At 50.3% G+C, this 23,397-nt stretch overlaps 2 protein-coding genes across 2 annotated transcripts; one reads left to right on the plus strand and one right to left on the minus strand.

Moving 5' to 3' along the window:
• Positions 1-2,321: 2,321 nt before the first annotated feature.
• On the minus strand, positions 2,322-9,542 carry CD8B (CD8 subunit beta). The gene is made up of 5 exons (XM_064712441.1): positions 8,997-9,542; positions 6,333-6,683; positions 4,160-4,249; positions 3,138-3,227; positions 2,322-3,037 (listed from the first exon to the last, which is right to left on the minus strand). Exons 1-5 carry the CDS (start codon positions 9,040-9,042, stop codon positions 2,997-2,999), a joined length of 618 nt encoding a protein of 205 aa, XP_064568511.1. The 5' UTR covers positions 9,043-9,542; the 3' UTR covers positions 2,322-2,996.
• Positions 9,543-12,657: 3,115 nt separating this feature from the next.
• LOC135447141 (uncharacterized) lies at positions 12,658-22,556 on the plus strand. The gene is made up of 2 exons (XM_064711985.1): positions 12,658-12,796; positions 18,519-22,556. The coding sequence occupies exon 2, from the start codon at positions 18,529-18,531 to the stop codon at positions 21,151-21,153; it is 2,625 nt and encodes an 874-aa protein (XP_064568055.1). The 5' UTR covers positions 12,658-12,796; positions 18,519-18,528; the 3' UTR covers positions 21,154-22,556.
• The last annotated feature ends 841 nt before the right edge of the window (positions 22,557-23,397 follow it).

Genomic DNA, 23,397 nt, shown 5'->3' on the forward strand with positions numbered 1-23,397 from the left:
TTTGTGTTTTGTTTTATTTTGTTTTCTCCTAAATACAAAGGAAAAGTGAAGACTAATTGGGGAATTCAGACGTTGAGCAAATTCTTTGCTGTGGGTGAGCAGAGAGCCAAGGAATAAATCCCTCTCCTTTGTGCTTGTGCTGTTGGAGTTGGGATAAGTGACTGAAATCCACCAAGACAAGGAGGTGCTGTCCTGGGCAGGGGTTTCAGACACTCTGAGGATGTCCTGAGTGTGGAGAAGAAGGAGCAGGAGGGACTGGGCAGGGTTATCCCGAGGCTGCTCACCTTCCTGAGGGAGAGGAGGGCTGGGCTGTGCAGCCTGGATTTGCTGGAATATATAATATGGGAATTGCTGAGCAAGGTGTGGGCAGTGAGGTCAGGACACCTCAAGAGTGAGAAAGGGAGCTGGGATTTCAAAAGCAGCTGCAGGCAGAGGGAAAGCCCCTGTTTTTTTTTAAAAACAAACCTTTGCTCATGGGAAGTTTCAAAGGGGTTTTCTTACAGCTGTTATAAAAAATGTACGTGCCTTTGTGAGGCAAAGCTGTGCTCGCTACTTGCAGGGCAGGAAAAGGATGGTTTTAGTTAATCTGAGCTCTTCCAGAGGATAAAGTGTGGTGTGTGGGGGTCAGAGATGCTCAGTCCCCTCCCTGCTGCCCCTGGGGTGGGATCTGTGGTGCCCCCACAGCTGGCTGGCCTGAGAGCTTGGGTGAGTGTCACAGCCTGGGAAAGCTGGCTCAGCACGACCCAGTGCCAGCTTTATTTATCCACTGCACCATTTAGGGGAAGCACCAACAGCTGGGCCTGAGACCAAGCCCTACAGAAAATTCAGTATTAGAGAGGAAAGCAGCAGCAGCACCTGTGGCTGGGGGGGGAGGCAGGGGAAGGCCAGAGTGATGCTGCTGTGCCACTGTGATGCTCTCACCCACAAGCTCATGCCAAGACCGTGTTAGCCCCAGCCCTGGGCCTCTGGACCACCTTCCCCTGGCCCTCCCAGTAGCTGGCACAGGGCTGGTGCCTGTGTGGGAGCAGATGTGGGGCTGGGGGTGCATTTAAGAGTGAGTGCTCACTGCCTGTGCCCAGCAGGATGCCAAACTTCCAGCTCTGCCTTGGCACCCTGGGCAGCAGCTGAGCCTGGCTGCCATCCCTGGGGAGGCCTTTCCTACATCTGGCATCCCTCAAGGCTCAGCACCCGTGGGCATCACTCGGGCATGCAGGGGTGTCACACAGGGCTCAGGGCACAGGGGTGTCACACAGGGCTCAGGGCACAGGGGTGTCACACAGGGGTGTCACACAGGGGTGTCACACAGGGGTGTCACACAGGGCTCAGGGGTGTCACTCAGGGGTGTCACACATGGGTGTCACACAGGGCTCATGGCACAGGGGTGTCACACAGGGCTCAGGGCACAGGGGTGTCACACAGGGGTGTCACACAGGGGTGTCACACAGGGCTCAGGGCACACGGGTGTCACACAGGGCTCAGGGCACAGGGGTGTCACACAGGGCTCAGGGCACAGGGGTGTCACTGGGGTGTCACACAGGGTGTCACACAGGGCTCAGGGCACAGGGGTGTCACACAGGGGTGTCACACAGGGGTGTCACACAGGGCTCAGGGCACAGGGGTGTCACACAGGGGTGTCACACAGGGGTGTCACACAGGGCTCAGGGCACAGGGGTGTCACACAGGGGTGTCACACAGGGCACAGGGGTGTCACACAGGGGTGTCGCCTGGGGCTCAGCACCCCCAGGCATCCCTCAGGGCAGCTCCCACTGGCCATGCTGGGCTCAGGGCCAGCCCCTGGGGGCCTCTGTTTGCTCTCAGAGGTGGTGCTGACCTTCAGGCTGTGCCAAGTGTTTGGCCTTGTGTGCATGGCTTTGTCTGGTTTTCCTCTCCCAGCCCTGGCTGTTTGCAGTCTCTCATGGGAGAAAACACCCTCCCAGATCTGCTCATCCTGGAGATTTTGCAATGCTTTAACTCTTTCTTGGCTGGAGACCATGGTTCCTCGCTTGCCACACAAAACACACCACCCTGCAGAACAGAATAACTGAGTGATATTTTCACTTTTGGTATTGAATAAACCTCACAGGGTCTTTACATGTTGCCTCTGCCCCATCCCTGCTGGTTGCCCTCAAAGTGTTCATTACCAGATTTTTATCAATCAGTACTAACAGGAGCTAAAAAAGCACCTTTGTGCTGTCCTACAGATGGACACAGAGGAGAGCCAAGGAGCTTTGTGACAGCCTTCCAGCCCATCTGAGTTCTTTGGTATCGTGGATATTTTTGCCCCTGACGAGGGAGAGAATGATGCATCTGACTCCATCTTATCAGAAGGCTCATTAATTACTTTATTATACTATCTTATTCTATATTATATTACACTATATTACATTACATCTAAACTGAATCTGCCAAGCACTCAACTGCCCAGAATCTCATGACTGTCAGCCCACAGTCTTGACACAAACACACACACTTGGCCCTGCTAGGCCAAGGAAACAAAACTCCATCACTTTGGGTAAACGATCTCCTTTTTGCTTTCTACTTTTGCACAAACACAGGCACAGCAAATAAGATAAGAATTGTGTTTTCTTTCTCTGATGTTCAGAGAACGTGAAACCCAGAAATACTCTTGGGAAGAATTGTGCCTTGCTTTTCTCTGTGAAGAGAAATGTGGCGACACTTTGGTGCCAGCCCCTTTCCCCCTGTGCAGAGCCAGATGTGGCTTTTGCCCTGCTCAGTGACCTTTGGGAAGTGCTCAGGATGCTGCAGAATCCAGCCTGGTCCTTTTGCCAGGGTTGTGTCCAGGAGAATGTTGAAGTCATGCAGGAAAGAAATGTTTGTTTTGTGGTACAAGCCCACATCTGTCCCCTGCCAGGTCCTTCCTGGTCATGTCCAGGCTCCTGCAGGGGAGGGTCCGTGGCTTCTCCCTGCCTGTCTGGGGCAGGGAAGGCAGTGGGATTTGCTGGGAATTACTGGGAATTACTGGGATTTACTGGGAATTACTGCCTGTGGATGCGAAGCCGCAGCCTCCGCCGCAGACCTGGGAAGAGACAAGAGACAGTGTCCGTCAGTGCTGGCCCCTCTCCCAGCTGTCCATGCCCTCCTGGGCTGTGCCCTCAGGGTGGTGGCAGCAAACTCACGGTGCAGGCGGTAGGCGGTGGGCACCAGGCTCAGCAGCAGCAGCAGGACAGCAGCAGCCAGAGGGATCCAGACCAGGGGACTGCAGGGACCTGGGGACAGGAGAGCACTCAGCACCTGGCACCACCCTGCCCCAGCAGACTTGGGGATGGGGAAGGGAGGAAAGCAAGGCGCTCAGAGGGGTGGTGAGGATGTGACCATCACGCTGGGGTGACCTTTGAAGGATGCACCACACAACCACAGAGTGGGTGAAGTTGGAAGAGAGCACAGTGGGTCACCTGGGCCAACCTCCCTGTCAATAGGGTCATCCCAGATCACAGGGCACAGGACTGTGTCCAGGTGGCTTTTGCATATTTTTGATAAGGGATGTGATGGTGTTCACAGGGAGTCTTAGACTGGGGAAGAGATGAGGATCTGACTCCATGTTTCAGAAGGCTTGATTTATTATTTTATGATATATATTACATTAAAACTATACTAAAAGAATAGAAGAAAGGATTTCTTCAGAAGGCTGGCTAAGAATAGAATGGCAAAGAATGATAACAAAGGTTTGTGGCTTGGACTCTGTGTCCGAGCCAGCTGGGCTGTGATTGGCCATTAATTACAAACATCTTACATGGATTAATCACAGATCTACTTGTTGCATTCCACAGCAGCAGATAATCAATGTTTACATTTTGTTCCTGAGGCCTCTCAGCTTCTCAGAAGGAAAAATCCTAAGGAAAGGATTTTTCATGAAAGTTGTCTGAGACAAGGGAGACTCCACAACCTCTCTGGGACACCTGTTCTGGTGTTCTGTCCCTCTCACAGTGAAAAAGGCACTGCAGGGAACTTGGCTCTGAGGTCATGAGACCCTAAACTGAAATCCATCCCTGTGGAATCCCAGGGAATCCCTCCTAGAGGCAGAAGTCTGTCCAGAGCAGTGCGTCCATGTGCACCCAGACAGCCACTCCTGCAGGGTGACCCTGTGGTGGCCCCAGGAGCTCAGCAAAGCCCTTTCCCAGGAGCTGGGACAGTGCCATACCTTCCCTGCTGGCAGGTTTCCTTTTGGTTGTGCGTGGCAGAGGCTTTTTGGACACTGGTGTCTGCGTGGTCTTTGGAGGCAAAACATCAACTGGGGGAAGGAGAAAAGGAGGGTGTGAGTGTGGCAGAGACATCTCCAACAGCAGCCAAGAGAAGCAGCCTTGAACCAGCCCCCAGCAGGGACCCCCTCCCTCAGAGGGGTGAGCTTCACCTCACATGAGCCTCTTGGGGCTCGCAGAAGTCACCAAGAGCTTTTAAAAGTGTTAATCAAATAATGTACCAGGTAACAAAGGCTAATGCAGAGAAAACCCCCAAATTTTCTTCAGTGACATTTGCTGCCGAGCATCATCTCACCGGAACTGCACAAAACCATCGGTAAAACCATTTCAGCAGCACTGAAATGTTTTAAGGGATCCCTGGATTTTTTTCCTTATTCACATTGCTCTAATCTTTGCTCAAGATTTGATTTTTTTTTTCCTGATAAAATGAGGGTAGGATTTATTATAGTGTATCTAAATTCAAATGGAACATATTTGTTTCTGAATAAAGTTGGCCAGGAAAATATGCCAGTAATGTCATTAAATAGCTGCATGTCTGACTGCTCAAACCATATTTATTCAAAATTTTAGGTGATTGGAAACTATTTTTCAATTCAAAATTTTATTCAAAATTTTAGGTGACTGAAAACTATTTTTTTTCCTGTTTCTATCTAAATTCTTACAGAAACTACCATTCTTTTACAGGAAAAGATGAGACATCAGGGCTCTGGGATTTATCTGGACAACTTCTCCCTTAAATGATAATAAACGTAGGGAAAAGAAACTTAAAGACAAATTGTTTTATCATGAGAACTAAAAGGAAAAAAAGAAAATATCCAGCCAAGCCTATCTTCCCAGAGCACCTGCTGCTGTTTGCTTTTTAATTGGTGTCCTTGATCGAGCTGCATCTCAAGCCTGTTTTTCATGCTTTGCACAGAGATACGTGCCCAGCTGTTAAAAAACAATTCTCCTTTATCTTAAACCAGCTTTTCTCCGAGCCTGCAAGAATCCAAAAGGGATTTCTCATCCAGCTTAAGGTACAGAGTGTATTTGCAAAAAAAACCCCAGAAAAACTGGGACACTGGGTCCGCTTTAGAGCCAGAAGTGGCATTTTGGTTAAATAAGTTATTTGTATCTTAGTTAAATAAGTTATTTGTGTCCCTAAAAGTCTGCAAAAATAGAGGCTGAATCCCACTTCAAATACATTCTTTTTTCTGCATCAACTACTGTTTTGTGGTCAAAAGGAAAATGGGCTGAAAAGAGCTTCTGTATGCCCCAGATGTCTGTAAAGCCTCTCTCCTCCCACAACACCTGCAGAAAAATGTTATTCCTGTTTGGATCTCCCCAGGGATAGTGGGCTGTGAGCTTTGAAGAAAAAAATCCCATTTCAGTATTTTTATTTTTGGAGGGTGGTCTTAAAAGTTCCATCAGATCCACCCCAGAGATTTCAGGGGTGATGCTTTCTCACCTTAATGCTGCTCTTGGCACTTGGAGTGAGAGTAAGGAAGAATTATGGGATGTGAGCTGAGCAGGGCACACATCCAGCTTGGGGAATAAATCCCATTTCAGGTTTTTGGGGTTTTTTTTGAGGGGATGTTCTTGAAAGCTGCCATCAGATCCACCCCAGAGATGTGAGGGGTGATGCTTTCTGGCCTCAATGCTGCTCTTGGCACTTGGAGTGAGGGTGAGGGAGAATTATGGCATGGAAGGAGATGTGAGCTGAGCAGGGCACACATCCAGCCTCCCATCCAGAGTACAGCAGGGAGTGAGGAAAACACAGGGCATGGCAATACCAGGTCCTCCCAAGGAAATCCTCGAGCACTGGGAGCAATGCTGTGCTCAAGGCAAGCCCACAGCAAAGCAACTGCTGATGGCAAAAGGACTATCACACAAAGCTGACCTAAATTTTAGCCATTTTCTGTATTTTCTGCAACTGCTGATGGCAAAAAGGACTATCACACAAAGCTGACCTAAATTTTAGCCTTTTTCTGTATTTTCTGCTTTATCCGATCTCAGAGACAAAACCCAGAGCCCCAACCTTGCAACTCAAAAATTGGGAAGAATCAAAACAACCCCTTTCCCAGGCTCATCACAGCTACTGGTGGCACATTTTGGAAGCCCGAGGGTGCTGCTTACCCACTGTGAGCTGTGTGCCAGTGCCCACGAGCAGCTGGGAGGCCTGGGACGTGGAGCAGTAGTAGATGCCGCTGTCTGAGGGCTGCAGGTGGCTGATGTGCAGGCTGTAGGAGCTCTGGGACCTCGCCTCATGGGCACTGAACTTGTCCTGCCTCACCTCTGGGCCATAGGTGGCTCTGCCCATTGTGTTGGAGAACAACAAGAACTGGAATTGTTGCCTCTCCTGGCTCCAGCGGTACCAGTACACCCCGGTGTGCTCCTTCTTCAGGTCACAGAGGATTTCAGTTTTATTGCTGGTTTGGGTTAGAATATGCCCTGGAGTTTGGGCTAATAGCAGAGTTGTATAAAAACCTAAGGAAAATGAGAAATATACAGTTATTCTTTAAATTTCATCATTTTTCTTTCGTCCAAAATACAAATTTTATTTATGGGCTTAATAAAATCACAATAAACACACAGGCCAGAGGGGTCACACGAGTGAGAAACAAGAGCATTTTTTATCAGGATGCTCCCATATTCCCTCAGAGGCCTTTTTGGGTTCCCCAGGTATTGTTTTGGCCAGGCCAAATTATACAGGCAGATTTTCTCTGTAAACACTCCTATAGGAAGGAGGCAGACTGACAGGGAGAGGGATGGAGGGATGGTTTGGAGGGTCTCCTGGGGGCTGTACGTACAGGGAAGAGCATCCCTGCCTGCCCCTGTGAATGCCCCTCTCCTGCCCTCCTTACCTTTCTCATTTTTCAAACATTTTACCCCTTTTTCAACAAATTTTAGTGCCTCTTAACTGATTTGCCATATTTTATTTCTTGCAGATACAACACCAATAAACATTTCAGGGGCAGAAAAAGAGACAAAAAACATGCAAAACCTCTCAAAATGAGCCAATTTGATATTAGTCTTCAGACAATAATATTTTTCAAAGGAATTTTGCGACATGGGAAAGGAGAGGGAGTGAGGGGCAGCGGTGGGGTTCAAAGCTTTGGTTTGGCATCACATCTCCCTGTTTGGGCTTTGCAGCTTTGTGGAAATTATCTGAGTCTTGTTTGGCCCAGGCAGATGTGAGGGGTGTCCTTGTGGAAAGGATAACAGGTAACTTGTGATCCTTGCTGTTCAGCAAACAGTCCTGCAAAGCTGCAGATACTCTGAGCCCGAGTGAAAAACAGCCCTCTGCAGATAAGGGCACTCCTGCTGCCCCCATCTCTTTCCCAGGCTTGTTTTGAAGCTGTGCAAAAAGCTCAATAATACACGTTTCTTGTCTTTTTCTTTTTAATTATAAAATGTTCCTTTTTCTTCAAAATCCTGAAGTTGCTTACAGCAGTTTTTCAGCCTCATGCAGCCCTGTGGTGTGGGGATGGATGGGCACGACCCAAGAACATCTAAAGGCATTGATGTGGCACAAAGTCCTGATGTCTCCCATGTTCCCAATGGGACAGGCAGAGGAGAGGGCTCTGGTGGCTGACAGGGGTCCAGAGCCTTCCTCTGTCCCCACACCAAGGACCCCAGTGCTGCAGAACACCAATATTGTAATGACAATATTCCAGAGTTGCACAGCAGCTGTAGCATTTCACCACATCCTCTGGCTCTGTGACAGCATTAATGTCTCTTTTGATTAAAATAGATAGTTTTAAGGCTTTAGAGAGGTTTAAGTTCTCTCAGATTAAGAAAGAATTAAATTTAAGTTTTAAATTTTCTCAGATTTTGTCCTGGCAAACACCTGTGTTGTTTTTTAGGGGATGAAATGTGTGTGGCCACAGCACACGGGGGCTTCAGGGTCTCCCTGAGTGCCCTGAGGTCCAGCTCTGCTGGGCATGGGAAACAAAACTCTCCAAGAAAAACTTATCTTTGACCTGGTGGAGACATTGCTATATAAGTCAGAAAAGATAAGAAGAGATTCTGGAAGATCTCAGCTCAGCGTCAGTGGTCAGCCAGGAGTGAGCTGGGATGGAGACAGAGAAGAAAACTCATCCTCACTCATACCTTCAACCCCAAAACCTCTCTGTTCCCTTTCCTGGTGAATATTCAGGGGCACCATGGGGAATCACAGTGCTTGGCTAGACCAGCCTGCAGCAACTTAATGATTACCCCTTTTCCTTTTGCATGGGCAAAGCAAACTCCCATTTATTGAGGCTTTCTCAGTGGGCTCCCCACTTCACAAATCTATAGGATACCAGAACCTGTAAGGCAGAATGGTTTTACAGCACACAAATTCCAGCTGTGGTCCTTGGGAAGTACTCAGTCTTTGGATGATTTAGAAAATTTGGGATGTTTGTCTTCTTTGTGTTATACCGGCAGTGGAGATTTTAACTTCTCCATTAGCAGCTTCATCTGCACTGAGGAGTAAAAACTCTGTGGTGTCTATACCACTATGGACAGAATATAGAGTAGAGTAGAATGGAATGGAATGGAATAGAATAGAATAGAACAGAACTATTTCAATTGGAAGGGAACCACAGCAACCAGCTGGTCCCACTTTCTGACCAGTTCAGGGCTGACCAAAACCTAAAGCATGATCCAAAGTGATTTGAAATAGGCAATAATGCCCTGTAGATCTCTAGTGTGATGGTATATTTAATCTGCCATCATCCAGCTGCTGGAGTGTGGTGGAGGAGAGGCTCCAGCAGGATTTTAGGTGCCCCCAACCCCTAGGAGATGTGTTGCTCTTACCTGGGATCTGGAGGCAGATGCAGAGATGGAGCCATGGCCGGGCCATGGTGGCAGACTCGGTGACAGAGGGGTTTTGTGCCAGCTGCCCCTTTCCCCTCGCTGTCACCTCTTGGTGGCAGGGCTGGCTTCCCCTCAGGAAGTCCTTGCCCCTCTCTGTGCAGGTCTCTCAGCAGCAGCTGCCAAAGAGCAGCACCTGGAGCCTCAGCCTGGCAGCTTCTTCTGTGCCAAGCCCCAAACCCAAGAGTCCGTCAGGGCAGCACCCTTTGCTCTCGTCCAGCACTTCACAGGGTACCTTAAATCCCCTTCAGAAAAATAAAACCAAGAAAAATCACTGATTTTTAATTTCTTCAGATTTCTTCATATTTCACCACTTAGTTATTCCTCCTTCTTTTAATCTGCTTCTATCCTATCAAAAATTTACGAATGTAGGACCATGGCCTTAAAGATAAAAGAAGGAAAGCATGAATTTTGGCTGGTTTTCTCCCTGTTGAAATAAAAAAGCATTCAAGACAAGGAAAAGATGCAGTTTGATCTGTGGAGTTGTTTTCTACAGCAGAATTTATAGCAGGTGTTTTTCTCTGAAAAATGCTGAACACCAGACCAACCCAAGATAAAGCAGAGATGTGAAGCATCACGGAAAGCTTTGAAATCAAGAGCAAGAAACCTCAAACAAATTTGTGGCTGAAAAACCACAAAAATGAGGAAATTCTGCTGGGGCTTTCCACCTCAGAGCATGTGCTGCTTCGGTAGCTGTGACAGCATGCAGCTCATAGGCAGAAATATTTAAATGATAAAGTATCAGAATGACTTTGAAATGTCTGGGAGGAAGAGGTTTTGAAGCACTTGGGGTTTAGGATTCAAAGACAAGTACATGAGGTGAAATTACAGAGATGAACTGGTGTCAGCAGACTTCAATATTTTCCTGTTTGGGAAAAAAATTGAAATTATTTTTATTTGCTGCCCTCTTGGCTGCCAGGTGAGATTCAGTTTTCTTCTCTGTCCCTCTCATGCAGATACCATGCTTCAGCATCTCCCCAGAAAAGGAAATCTCACATGGGGGCACTGAGAAACCTCCCCCAGGGTTGAGCTGGCAGATGAATGGGAAAACCAATATTGCATCTTGTACACTGTGAGCTTTTGGTCTGTTTTATACCAGATTTTTCCGTGCTGCTGTAACACATCCTCTCCCCATTTCTGTTTAAATTAATTTCCTGCTCAGAGCGGGTTGCTAGCTGCAAAACCCTTGCCACAAAACACTTACCTGCTAAACTTCAGGGTGGGCTGAATTGCTCCTTAACTCTTTCCTGGCAGGAGAAGGCAATTTTAGAGTTTTCAAACCCATTTCAGTGCTTTAAGCTCTTGTTTCCAGCGCTGAGCCCTTGATGTGGGTTGCAGCAACACTTGCCTCTGCTGCCCTGACCTTCTGCTCACCTGTCCCCTTTTGTTTCACATCACCCTGAGATTGAGCCCTCCCTAGAATGAAGTGAAACATTTCTTTTTATTGAGATGGGGTGGCAGGGAGTGCTTGTTACGAGAAATGCCACAGCAAGGGAATTTTCCCTTCATCCCTGTGCTAAAGTCTGTGGGGTGAGCCCAAAATCCCCAGCTGCTGCAAAGGCTAAATCCCTCTTTTCCCACTGCTGCTGTCACCTGGAGCAACTTCTGGCTTCCTGGCCAGGACAAGAGTTTTTCCCAGAGGTGGCTTCTGCCATCATTACAACCTTGGATATGGGGGTGTTACACTGGGCTGACTCCCCAGGACATTACAGCAACTTTTGAGAAAGCACAATATATGAAATGTAAAAGCATGGTGTACTGGAATATAGATTAAATATAAATTTTAAAAATTGCTGTTTATGCTCAGTGGAGCTGTTTACCAGTGGCCAGGCTGTTCTCAGGACTGGCTGTTGTTCCTACAAGAAAACATTTTGGAGGAGGGAAATCTTTGTCTGGCAGCAAAGCTCTGACAAAAATCAAAGCGCTGTGTGAACGTGCAGGAGGCAGCTGCTGTTTGTAACCTCCCCACATTGTTTGGGGCTGCTGTCCTGGGAAGAAAAGGGGAGGAAAGAAGGGTGTGAGTCGATGTTATCTGTTCACACAAGCAAGATTTGCTGGTGACCTTGCTGAGGAATAGCAGCTCCTCTAATCACCACTGTTTGGCTCACGGCTGGGCAGTGCTGGGGGGGAAATTGTTGAATTTTGGTGTATTTGTACTATGTAGCTGCACAATTTCCAGGGGAATTTTATCCTTTTTCTGAAATTAAAGAAAACCATCCCTGTCCCCAGCCCAGTTATGTCCCCTGTGAACTCATCCTAGTGGGAAACAGCCCCTCTTCTTTTTTCCAGCCTGCGTCCTGCCCACCTCACCATGCTGAGACTAATTTCTGGTGCTTTCACCAGATTTTCTGCATTTTTTACTCTTTCTTTTCCCCCTCTTATGAGCTTCCTACAACAAAGTGTTTGTTTTGGGGGGTTGGAGCAAAGCACTGGTGTAGAAGAACAGGGTTTAGAGCCAAGAAGCAGGACCTGGCTGGGGTTTCATATCTGTGAAACGCCCATGCTGCAGAGGAGGTTAATTGCAGCTGGGCTGTAAATGCCTGGCTAGAGAAAACAGCTACTACAAAAATAGAGGAAAAAAGTCATTCTCTCTGTGCTTTTGAGGTTAGAAGGATTGATTTTGGGGGTCAGGGAAGGCTGCTCAGCCCCCAGGCTAGTCCAACAAAGTATGTAGAAATAGGGGCTGCTCTGGGGGCAAAGGGGTGCAGGATTGAAACTCCTGGGGCTCCAGCAGCTGTGAACACTTTTTTTTTCTTTTAATTGTTTTTTTAATGGTCTTATTCTAGTGGAGAGTTTAGTTTCTGGAGTATTTAATTAGAGGTAAAAGCAGTAATGAAAATGATAGCATTTTCACTGAGTGAGATGATTGGTACCTTTTCCTGAGTGTAATAGCAGAAAAAAATCACCCCAAAACCCCAAAACAAGTGGGCCAAATTTTCTAAACTTCTCCAAGCTAAGATGTGGTTTGTATGGTGAGGTGGGGGGAGTCCATCTGCTTTTGCAAGTGCAGATTTACTGCTGCAATTCAGCTGATGCAATATCACAGCTGAGGCTCCTGACATCTCACGGGGTAACCCCAAGGTCCATGTCAGTGTATGATGAGCTGGGCTGTGGCACAGAAAAATGCTGGTTTTAAAGACCAGATGCCAAAATGGATCTAAATGATGATTTGTGTGAATTTTCCTGTCATTTCATCCCGCCCTGGCAAATAGATTTGTGCTTGAGGGTGGTTTGGCAGGAATGTGTTTGTTACAAGTGTCAGGTGTGAGCTTCATGTGTGATCTCCTCACTATGCCCAGGTGCCAATGGGGTGTGCAGTAAATGAGGGGGCCATGGGGGGATCTGGAAGGATGGACAGCCAGAGGACAGGCTCCAGCTCTCCCTCTTCAGGACATTTGGTGCAAGCAGGAGTTTAGCGTGAGCCATGATAATCCTGGACCTCCCCTAACAGATAAGGGGCAGTGCAGGTGCTGCCGTGTGATCTCAACTTCCCTAATCAGTGTCGAAGAGGATAAGGAAAGACAAGCAAAGTGTCCTTGGGAAGGCAGCACACGGAGGAGGAAAAGACACCAAGGAAGTAAACACAGGTGTCACCAGCCCCAAACAACGACCTGCCATGGCTATAAAAATCACCAGGCTGCCACCTCGTCACCACCTTTACCTTAAGGGTGCTGGATCTGCTGGATCTCTGCAGAGACCATCTCCAGACTCCTGGGACTGCCGGAACGCTCAGCCGAGGATTGGTGAGATCTCATTATTGGGCTCCTACTCCGTCTCTCCTTTGCTTCACCCGCTCCCACATCCCGCATCCCTTCCCCGTTCCCTCCCGGGAGCCGGCGGCTCGCGGCAGCTGCCGGCCCGGCCGCGGCCTCCTGTTCCTGCCTTCCCCTTCCCTTGTGCCCAGGCTCGGTGTCCCCCCGGGGCCAGTGCTTTCTGGAGAGGTGGGTTGTGGGGTTGTGGGGTTGTGGCCTTGCTCTGTGGAGGGGCCGAAGGAGTTGTCAGTGCTGGTGTGTTAGGGTAGTTTTGCCCTGAGTTGGAGCGGTCTCAGATCTTGTTCCCTTTGCTATGATGAGTGACATTGTTAGCAGTTGGAAGCTGGAGCAGTTTGTGCTCCAGAAGTGTCTCCCCCCAATTTGGTCACCAGGGTCTTTCCAGGGCCCAGATGCTTACCAGCAGCTGTGCCAGCAGTGGGAGAGCTGGTCGGAGGAGAACAAAAAGCCCAAACCCACTAACAAGTGTAAGAAGCGAGCGGCTTTGCAGGGTTTGCTGATGGTAGGCAGGGAGTTGTCCAAATTGCTGAAGGAGGCTCTTGAGAATGTGCAGACCTTGGAGAAGGCCAAGGAGGAGCTCAAGGCCCGGGTGGACAACCTGCAGGCGGAGGTGCAGGGTCTGTGTGGGGACTCTCTGCGGAACGCGGTGGAGATCACCCGGCTGGAAAACAAGCTGGGCTATGAGAAGCTGAAAACGGAGGAGCTGAAAAAGGAGGTTGGCAAGTGGATTGGGGAGACCCACGATGCTCAGAGCGCGGTGAGGGCGGTCCTGCAGGACGTCCAGCGGGACCGGGGCACTGGCCCCGATCACAAGGTGTGCCACACCAAGATCCAGGAGCTGGAGGCAGAGCTGGGGGTGTCAAGGGGCATTGTGGCTGCCATTAAAGGCAAGAGGACTCAGATTGGGACTGGTGATGGGGAGGACTCCCTGGACCTGCACCCACCCCACTATGATTATGAGGATGATGTGTGGGGTGCTAACAGCCCCACCAGGCCGTCCCCCTATGCTCCTCTGCGGGAGGAGGTGTGCCAGCTGCAAGTAGGGGAGGCAGAGGCTTCCAAAGATAAAAAGGTCCCCCACGATGAGCCAGTCAGCCATGTCCCACTCCAACCCATAGACACCAACAGGGCTGTCCTCTGGTTTACCCCTGAGCAGCTTAAGACAGTGGGGAAGATGCTGGGGCCACTGACAAAGGAGACAGCAATTAACTGGCTGTCCAGGGTCCAGCGTCTGCCCAAGTGCCAGAGTGGCAGCTTTGTGAGTGACCTGATAGACATTGTGAGAAAGTCCATGAAACCAGATGATTTTGCGTCACTGCCAGGGGATGTGCAGATGGGCAATGTCCCGGACATTGGGGATGTCCAGCTGGCCGTGCTGAAAGTGTTCTTCCCAGAGGTCAACCCCTTAGTGCTCTTCCACCAGGAGAAGCAAAACCCTGAGGAGAGGCCCGATGCCTATGTTAACCGTAAAAAGATGCTCTACCAGATAGCTGGGCTGCCTGGCTCAAAGAACTCCCCTCCTGATTTTGACAGGATTGAATTCAAGCAGCCTCTGGTGATGGGGCTGACACCCCCACTGCGGGTGATTGCTGGTGGGGATGCAGACAAAAAGCCTCTGTCAGAGCTGGAGCAGTTCCTGAACCAGAATTTTGAGCTGCAAAAGCAGGCATTCCCAGGGTACACGTCGGGGGGGAAGAAAGGGAAAACCTTGGGCATGCCTTTCCAAAATGCAGGGATGAGAAAGATGCAAGGAGACAACCGAAAAGATCCTGACAGCAAGGGGGGGATGGGGAAGGAGAACCAGCAAGGGCTCAGGTTTCAGAAGTCTAACGCTTGGCGGGCTGAGCTGAGGAAGCGCTTGCTAAAATATGAGAAACCGGAGGACATTGATGGCTTGCCGGAAGCAGAGCTCTTCAAAAAACTGGCCCTGCACGAGACCAAAAAAACCAGCAGCTCCCACCTGATTGACCCGGGGGCTAAGGCTCAGCAATAGGGCTGCCAGGCACCCGCATCGCCCCTTTTTGTGGCACCGATTAAGACCGATTTGTGGGGGCGCCTGATAGTTGATACAACTATTGGAGGGGGGGTGCTTGGACAAGTGATGTTAATTGATATTGGTGCCTCTTATTCAATTCTGAACATGGTCCCTGGCAGAGCCGGGATCTTCCAAACCTCTGAAATTATTGAACTGACAAGGCCCAACGGCCAGAAATCCTCAGTGCCCTTCACAGGGCCCATACCCTTTGAAATTGGGGCTGCCAAAGGGTCTGAAAAATTTGGGAAAATAGAAATGAAAGGAAAGCCAGGAATTTTAGCCATCTCCACACTGACAAAGATGGGAGTGGTGGTGGACCTGGCAAACCAAGCGTTGCTACATTGCCCACAAATTGATTTGCCTGTCATCCCGGCAAGCCACAGGGTGATGTCAGTGAAAGCCCCTGAGATCCTGGTCCATCCTGAGTGGGAGCCCCGGGTGAAACGGGTCACAGAGCAGTTCCCCCAGGTCTGGGCAAGGAGCAAGCTGGACTGTGGGCAGACTGATGCTGCTGTGTCCATCAAAGGGCCGGATCCGCCTCCTCAGCTTCAGCCCTGGTACCCGGCTGAGGCTGAGGACAGCTTGTGGGACACAGTCAAAACCTTGCTGAACCAGGGCGTTCTGGTGGAGCAGCAGAGCACCAGCAACGCCCCAGTGTGGCCCCTGAGGAAAGCTGATGGGAAAACGTGGAAGCTGACAGTTGATTTCAGCACCCTGAACCAAGTCACCCCGATGCAGACCTCCACGGTGGTCAGGTACCCCAACATCATGGCAGCCATCGCCCGGGGCTCCGAGTGGTTCTCGGTGCTCAGCCTGACCAGCCCATCATTTGCCATCCCCTTGCACCCCGAGTCCTGGCACAAGTTTGCCTTCACGATTCGAGGGCGGCAATTTGCTTTCACCAGAGTTCCCCCGGGTTTCCACAGTGCCCCTGCCATCTGCCACGCCCGCGTGGTGAGGATGTGGGAGCAGGTCAGCCACAGGGAGAGCGTGCTGTCCTGTGCTGGGGATATCCTCATCCACACCCGGACCAAGGAGAAGAACCTGGAGGTGCTGGCAGAGGTGCTGGGGGCTGTCCAGAAGACAGGGTTCAGGATCAGCCCCACAAAGGCCCAGCTGTGCTGGAAGGAGGTTTCCTTTGTGGGGGTGACCCTGGGGGAGGAAGGGCGCTCACTGGAAAAGCAGAGGGTTGAGCTAATACAGAAGATGTCAGCCCCGTCTGATGTCACCACTCTGAGGTCCTTCCTGTTCCTCCTGAGGTTGTGCCGTGAGTTCATTGAGAGCTATGCAGAGAAAACAGCTCCCCTTTGCCACCTCCTGAAAAAGAACACCCCCTGGGAATGGGGGCCAGAGCAGGAAGAGGCAGTGAAGACCTTGAAGGAGAGTGTGGCACAAGCCCCCACGCTGGCACATCCCTGGGGGGACAGACCCTATGTTCTGCAGCTGGCCAGCACGGGCATGGGGCTGCAGGCCACCCTGGGCCAGCAGCACAGCGCCAAGCTGCTCCCTGTGGCCCACGCCTCGCGTCTCCTGACGCCAGCTGAGCAACAGTTCAGTGACTATGAGAGGGAGGTTCTGGCCTTAACCTGGGCCCTGCAGCACTGGGAATACGTGCTGGGCTCAGCCCCAGTGCTGCTGAGGACCTCCTGCACCCCGGTGAGGTACCTCTTGTTGGGAAAGGGGGATGAAGGTCCCCTGTGCTGCCCCAGAATGGCCAACTGGGGGCTGGCGCTGACCAACAAGGAGGTCCCTGGGGACCTCTCCCCTGGCGCCTACAGGGTGCTAATCTGTGCAGAGAGGGATGGGGAGGAGCTGGGGGTGTCCCTTACTGACCCCAAGCCACGGAGGGCACCCCTCTTTGAGAGCAGCCTCAGCCTGGAGGAGGCCAAGGAGAGAGGCTACGTTGTGTGGTTCGTGGATGGGTCCAACTACCACGAGGAAGGGGTGCCCTACACGGGCTATGCCGCTGTCAACAGGGGCACGGGGGAGGTGGTGAAGGGGAGGTGCCTGCCACACTCCATCCAGGCCGCCGAGCTGGTGGCCGTGATGGCTGCCCTGGAAAACACGCCCTCAGACAAGCCACTGGCCATATTTTCAGACTCGGGTTGGGTGGTGCGTGTGGCACTGGAGTGGCTGCCCCTCTGGAGGGAGAGGGACATGCAGTCTGCTGATGGCAAGCCTGTCACCTATGCCAAAAAGCTGCTGTACCTTGCCAGGCTGGCAGAGCAGAGGGTGTGCCCGGCACAGATCATCAAGGTCAAGGCCCACAAGAAGGGAACAGAGGAAGCCAAGTGGAACAAGGAGGCAGATGCCAAAGCCAAGCAGGGTGCCAAGGAAGGGCTGATGTGGAAGGCCAGCAAGGTATCAGAGAATGGCCCAGTGTTGGTGGCTCCCAGCAGGCATTGGGAGAGCGTGGATCTGGTGGGCTTGCAGGCACAGGACCCCAGGCTCAGGGAGTTAGTGCAGGGCAAGGAGTACAAAGGGTGCAAGGTGTGGAAAGACGTCTCAGGGCTGATCCTGGCACGGAGGGAGGGGGCAGATTTCCCAGTCTGGGTGGTGCCTGGGCTGGTCCGGACAGAGCTGGTGGCCCTGGCTCATGAGCAAGGGCATCTGGGGACAGACAAGACCATGGTGAAGCTGCAGGGTGCTGGGTGGTGGCCTGAAATGAGAGAGGATGTGGAGAGGTATGTCAGCAACTGCCTGACCTGTGCAGCCAACAATCCCGATGCCAAAACAGCCAAAGCCATCCTGGGCCACCAGAGGGCTTCTGGGCCGTGGAGCAAGTTGCAGATGGAGTTTATTGGCCCTCTGCCCCAAACAGCCCAAGGCAATAAGTACTGCCTAGTGGTCAGTGATATCTTCACCAAATGGGTGGAAGCATTCCCAGCCCGAAACAACTCAGCCAGTGCCACTGCAAAGATCCTGGTAGAGCACATCTTCTCACAGTGGGGCATCCCAAAGGAGATCCACTCAGATCACGGCCAGCGCTTCATTGGGGAGGTCACAAAGGGGGTGTGTCAGGCCCTGGGAATCAAGCAAAAGCTCCACATCACAGGGCATTTCCAGAAGCCAATCTCAGCAGAGGGACCCAACCAGCCACTAAAGACAGCCCTGAGGAAGCTTGTGAGCCAGCAAAGGAAAGACTGGGATCATAAGCTCCCACTGACCTTGCTGGCACTGAGGGGGTCTCTGGCATCTCAAACACTTTCCCCCACAAAATTTCCTCCTGCAAGAGACCCGAAGTTTCTGGAACACTGGTGGCAAGGAGGGGAGCCCCCAGATGAAATGCAGCCCCGCGTCCTGATGGACAGGTGGGTCCAGGACATGCTGAGAACGGTGTCAGCCACCTACCACCAGCTTGCCTCAGTGCAGGAGACCAGCATCCCAAAGATGGATAAGCAGCTGGGAGTGCTGCTGCGCCCCGTGGAGTGGAACACAGGGGACCTGGTCATATACAGAGGGGTTAGGGAGAAGAACCAGGTGCTGGAACCCCAGTGGCTGGGGCCTGTTAGGGTTGTGAACAAGGCCAGCCCCTCTGTGTACCAGGTAGAAATCAGAAAAGGGGCAAAAAGGCAGGAGAAATGGTTCCATTCTTCACAATTAAAAGCATGGAAGGGAAACTAACGGGGCTGGAGAGGCCTCCTTGCTTATGTTTTGCAGATAAAGGAAAATGGAAGGCGATTGTGACCAGCGGGAAGGGCGATCTTCGTGGCATCACCAGCCCTGTTTGTGCTGCGGGGAAAATGCTTTCAAATTTGTGATTGCAGGATTTACTTTGCTTTCTGGTATGTGCATAGTGCTGAGCACCCACTGTGTCCAACTGACCCATCAGCATCTTGGTAAAAATGTCACTCATTCTCACTTAGAAAGGCACCTTGACACACAGGCCACAGCTCAGCACAGGCTTAGGAGGCACACAAAAACTGGGACTGATTGGCCCTGGTCCCAAGCTTACATAAGACACACAGGAATCATGGGATTAAATTCTAGCAAAGGCTTAAATTTGTCAACAGTGGTTATGCATGGGGCAGAGGTGTACTTGGAAAATGAGTGGGGCTGGGATAGCACAAACAGACTTCCACAGCTGCTGGGAAAGGTGGGACAGCAAATAAAGGTGGGGTGCAGGGTAATTAATGGATCCACTCACCAGCAAGTAACTCAAATCTCTGTCATTGAAATAAAAACTAAGAAGAATCAGAACAAAATCTGTGCTGTGGAAAATTTGGACTGCTGGTACAATTTTACTTTGGTCCAGCCAGTCTTTGTGGTTTGCCTTTGGGCACACAACAGCATGGGGCTGTCCTTTAAATTTAAGATCAGCACCACAGCACCCTCATTTGCTGCCATTAAGATCTCAAAGTGCCATTTTTTGGCCTGGCATGCACCCCGTTATGTTGAAATTGGCAACCAGGTAAAACTGGAAATTAAATACTCCCAAGAAAGTGTTGCTGACCCAATGCAAATTAATGACACCACCGTGACTGTCACAGCCCCTGACAGCCATAAGTGGATCATTCCACTGACCTGCCTCTGTGAGACCAAAACACTTGATAGATCTGAATTAGACATGGAGGCTTCGTGGTATAATCAGGATTATGGACGCTGCCCACACCTGATCATAACCCTCCAGGTGTGGTGTCAAGGAAACCTGAGCGTAGAAATGTCCCCCAAACTCGGAGGAAAGTGGTGGATAGGAGGCCCCGAAGGATTTAAAAAAGAATTTGCCATCATTGCTGTCTTGCCCCCTTTCATTTCCAAAATAGGTCCTTACGTAGTGAAGAAAAATCACATCCAGGAGCTGTTGACAGGGCCTGTCCGGTCACTAAAGAAGGTGGTGCTGTCTCTCTCCACTGTTAACATTTCCTCTGTCAGCCCACACTGTGCCCCTTTCCTGTCCATTCTGCACACTGGCTGGCTGGCCTGGCTCCACAGCCGCTCCCTCCAGGCCGCCCGGGCCAGGAGGGACCTGCTGGCCACAGCCCTGGGAGGAGGAGCTGCTGGCCTGGGAGTCCTCAACAGCATGGACGCTGAAGTCTTGGCAAACAAGCTGGAGACTGTCACCTCGGGCGTGCAGGGCCTCCTCAAGCCCCTGAATTCATCCCTGTCCAGCCTTGGGATGGGGCAGTGGCTTGTGTCAGAGGTGCTTCCCACCTGGGAACAAATAAGTGAGAAAGACCATCAGATGCTGTTGCGAGCCCTGGGCGAGGAACAAAGTAACATCTCTCTTGCTCTTAGCTGCATCCAGGCCCAGATGTGGGTGCAGAGTGTTGTTGCAGGCATCCTGAGAGATGGTGACAACGGCATCCTGCCCACCGAGATCCGAAAGATCGTGTGGGACGCGGCCACAGAGAAGGAGCGGCAGCTCCAGGCCTGGTGGAGGCTCGTCAACTTCACCCACGACCAGGCCCTCAACGCGGTCATTGCCCACGTCCTCACTGTGGCAGAGGCTCACATTGAAAAGGTTTACCCCATCGTGGCCCTGGGGGTGAACACCAACGGGTCTGTGGTCTACCCCCTGGAGCACCGCATGTGGGCCAGGGTGTCTGACGGGAGGTGGGAGACGGTGGATTTGGAAGCCTGCATTTTGGAGAGGGGGCTGGGATTCATATGCGAAGATGATGCCCTTAAGGCGAGTGATGTGTGCTTTGACACCAAAGAAGGGGTGTGCCACTTTGAGATCAACCCCCAGAGCAGTAACAGAACCATGATACTGTACGTAGGGAAGGGCTGCGTGTGCTTCAGAACTATGTGTAAATACGTGCAGATTAATGAAGCTTATAACCAGACTGTGTTTAGTGACTCAAATATGTGTGCTTGCAATGTAGCTACTATTAGAGGTTGTGATTTTGTGTATAAACCACCCGTGCTTACTAGCCAGTTGCTAATCAGAAACTATACCTTGTATCGTAGTATAACCCCAACCCCCATAGGTATGGATTTATCACTTGTAAAAGAAATGTTAGAGCATGCAGATTTGCAGCAGCTGCTAGAAAATGCCAAGGCCCAAGCTAAAAAGGTCCTAATAACGGTTCACCACGATGGTAAAGTTATAAAACAGGTCATGGAACGAATTAAGAGGGCGGGAGAGCACCACTGGTGGGAAGTTTTTTTTGGCTGGTCCCCCACGGCCACTGGCATTTTCAACACGCTGCTGCACCCCATTGTAGTCATCCTGCTGATGCAAATCTGTGTGTGCTTTGCCATGGTAGTCACTTGTTACCGGATGAGGCAGGTGAAGCTCTGCTTTGATAACCAGGTGAAAGGAGCAGGGCTGGCCAAGAGCCTCCTGAAATAGTCAAGGGCAAGACTGGGTTGGCCTCTGTGTTTGCCACCAAGAAGATCTTTTGGCTCCGCTGTTGGCTGCAACCCAGTAGGCGTTGAGCGGTGGGGACACACGCCATGCCAGACCTTGATGACAGGGATGGCCTTCTCTGTTACCAGAGGGCCACCCAGGAGGGGAGGACAGGCCAAGCAACCTGCAGATGGCATGAGTCACAGAATGGCTGAGGTTGGAAGGGACCTCTAGAGAGATTTCATTTAGTCTGAACCCACCTGCTCAAGCAGATTGCCCAGGACTGTGTTCAGCTGGGTTTTGACCACCTCCATGGATGGAGACTCCACAAATTCTCTGGGCAAACCTGTTTCATTGTTTAATCACCCTCATAGCAAAGAAGCAAAAGTTAGCATAAGTAGCTTGTTTTTGAACTTCTCATCCCCAAATAGTAATGTTAAGATGCTGCTCTTGTGTGATTTAAGAGTCCTTAAACCAGGGAGATAGGGGTAAGGAAAGCCATGGACACTCTTGGAAGGTTGTGGTCTATTGCAGCCTGAGACAAATGAAAAGTCTCTGTTTCGGCCCGCACGTTCAAAGAATGAATTGGAGTTCTTAATTTCTTGTCTCAATGTTTATTGTATCTTATGTATAAAAATTTTTCTCCTGCCTTGCTGAGGCCCATCCAGCAGGACAGTTCCAGGCACTCTGCCTGCCCCCGGGGCGTATTTACAATAACTTCCCAATACCTATAACCTATGTTAAACAGTGAGCTTCTACTCTAAACCAATCTAAAAGTGCCAGCATCACAGCAGAAGATGGAGGTAAAGAAGAAGAAGAACAAAGGCTATTCACACCCAAGTCCTTGCATCTTGTCCCCAAAACCCCTATTCTAAAACCCCCAAAATCTACTTTTTCAATTAGTGATGATTTTATTATTACACTACTTAAACTTCTGTGGCTTTCAGGTCTTCATACAAAGCTGGTAATTTGCTCCAGGGGTCATAATCAAACCCACAGGTGTTCTGGGCTGTGTGCCAGGGTCTCTGTGCCCCCTGGCAGGGGTCCTGGCCATCCTGGACACCCAGAGGGATGTACTGAGTTCCAACAGGACATTGTCTTTGGAAGGAAAGAGAAGGAAATTTAACACCTGAGCTTGGAAAAGCACCCATGGAAGACAGCAGGGGTGTGAGCAGCCTCAAAGACTTGGAAAGATGATAAAAGATGAGCAGAACAGAAGACCCTGTAGTCACCATGGACTTTAAGGAGCTGAATCCACATGGACCTTTGCAGCATCACCTCCAGGTTCCCAAGACTCCCAGCACGCCTGGCCAGCGGATTGGTGAGATCTTGTTTTTGGAGCCTGGACTTCACTGCTTTGCTTTGCTTAGTTGTGCATGTACTCAATAAATCTGTCTGTTAGAGAATGGGCTGTCTGTTCCATCACTGCCTCTCACTCACTAGCCAGGCTTGTACCCTTGGCTACCCTGGGAAAGAGAAATCCTGGTTAAAAGAAAGAAATGTGGGTTTCCCCTCCCCTCTTTCATAAGCCCAGATCTCTCACTTGCTTTTTTGTCTGCAGAATATTCACTCAAACACAAAGATTTCAGCCTTGGGCTGCAGGATGGGGCTCTGAGCTGATGCACAAACTCACACCCCTCTCTCACTCTGCCCCTCCTCACCTGCATCTCTCCCCTGCCTCTGAATACAGAAAGAGCCTCAAAATACACAAAGGGGGTCTCAAACAATTTTAAAACATGGGCAATTTCAATAATTAGATTAACTACCTCATTTCCAGGCCATGTTCAATTTAATCTCAGAGGTGCTGCACTCTCTGAGAATGGGGCAGGGGGTGGGGGGTTACACAGACAAAAAACCCTTTGCAATTTAGGTTGAAATAAATAGATAAAATCCTTTAATCCAGCAGAAACCAAATGAAAACTGAGAAATAAATTTAAAACCCACTTTTCACAATCACTGGGCTGAGAGGTGCAAAGAAATATCATGGTGCTGCAGCATAGGTGTTTTAAAGAAATGCAAAACTTTCATAAAGACACTTCCCCTTAAAAAATATACATTATAACTGAGCTCATGAAAATATAAATATATAAATAATGGTCTAAACTCACAGAAATCCATTTTTTCCTCTCCAAGAAAAACAAATACACCCCATTCACCTTTGGGATGGGAGGTTGAACTCTCCCTTCACCCCTCCCACCTGGCTGGGAAAGGGCCATAATCTGATCCCCTCTATGCTTTGCTGTTCCC

Source organism: Zonotrichia leucophrys, chromosome 4 (genome assembly GCF_028769735.1).
Source record: "Zonotrichia leucophrys gambelii isolate GWCS_2022_RI chromosome 4, RI_Zleu_2.0, whole genome shotgun sequence".
Lineage (NCBI taxonomy): Eukaryota > Metazoa > Chordata > Aves > Passeriformes > Passerellidae > Zonotrichia > Zonotrichia leucophrys.

Excerpts from the sequence above, each read along its gene's own strand:
- CD8B (XM_064712441.1), bottom strand. The coding sequence starts at position 9,042 with ATGGCCCGGCCATGGCTCCATCTCTGCATCTGCCTCCAGATCCCAG. Across the intron at positions 3,228-4,159 it reads GAAACCTGCCAGCAGGGAAG|GTCCCTGCAGTCCCCTGGTC; the intron begins GTATGGCACTGT and ends TCCTGTCCCCAG. Across the intron at positions 3,038-3,137 it reads CACCGCCTACCGCCTGCACC|GTCTGCGGCGGAGGCTGCGG; the intron begins GTGAGTTTGCTG and ends GTCTCTTCCCAG.
- LOC135447141 (XM_064711985.1), top strand. The coding sequence starts at position 18,529 with ATGGAAGGCGATTGTGACCAGCGGGAAGGGCGATCTTCGTGGCATCAC.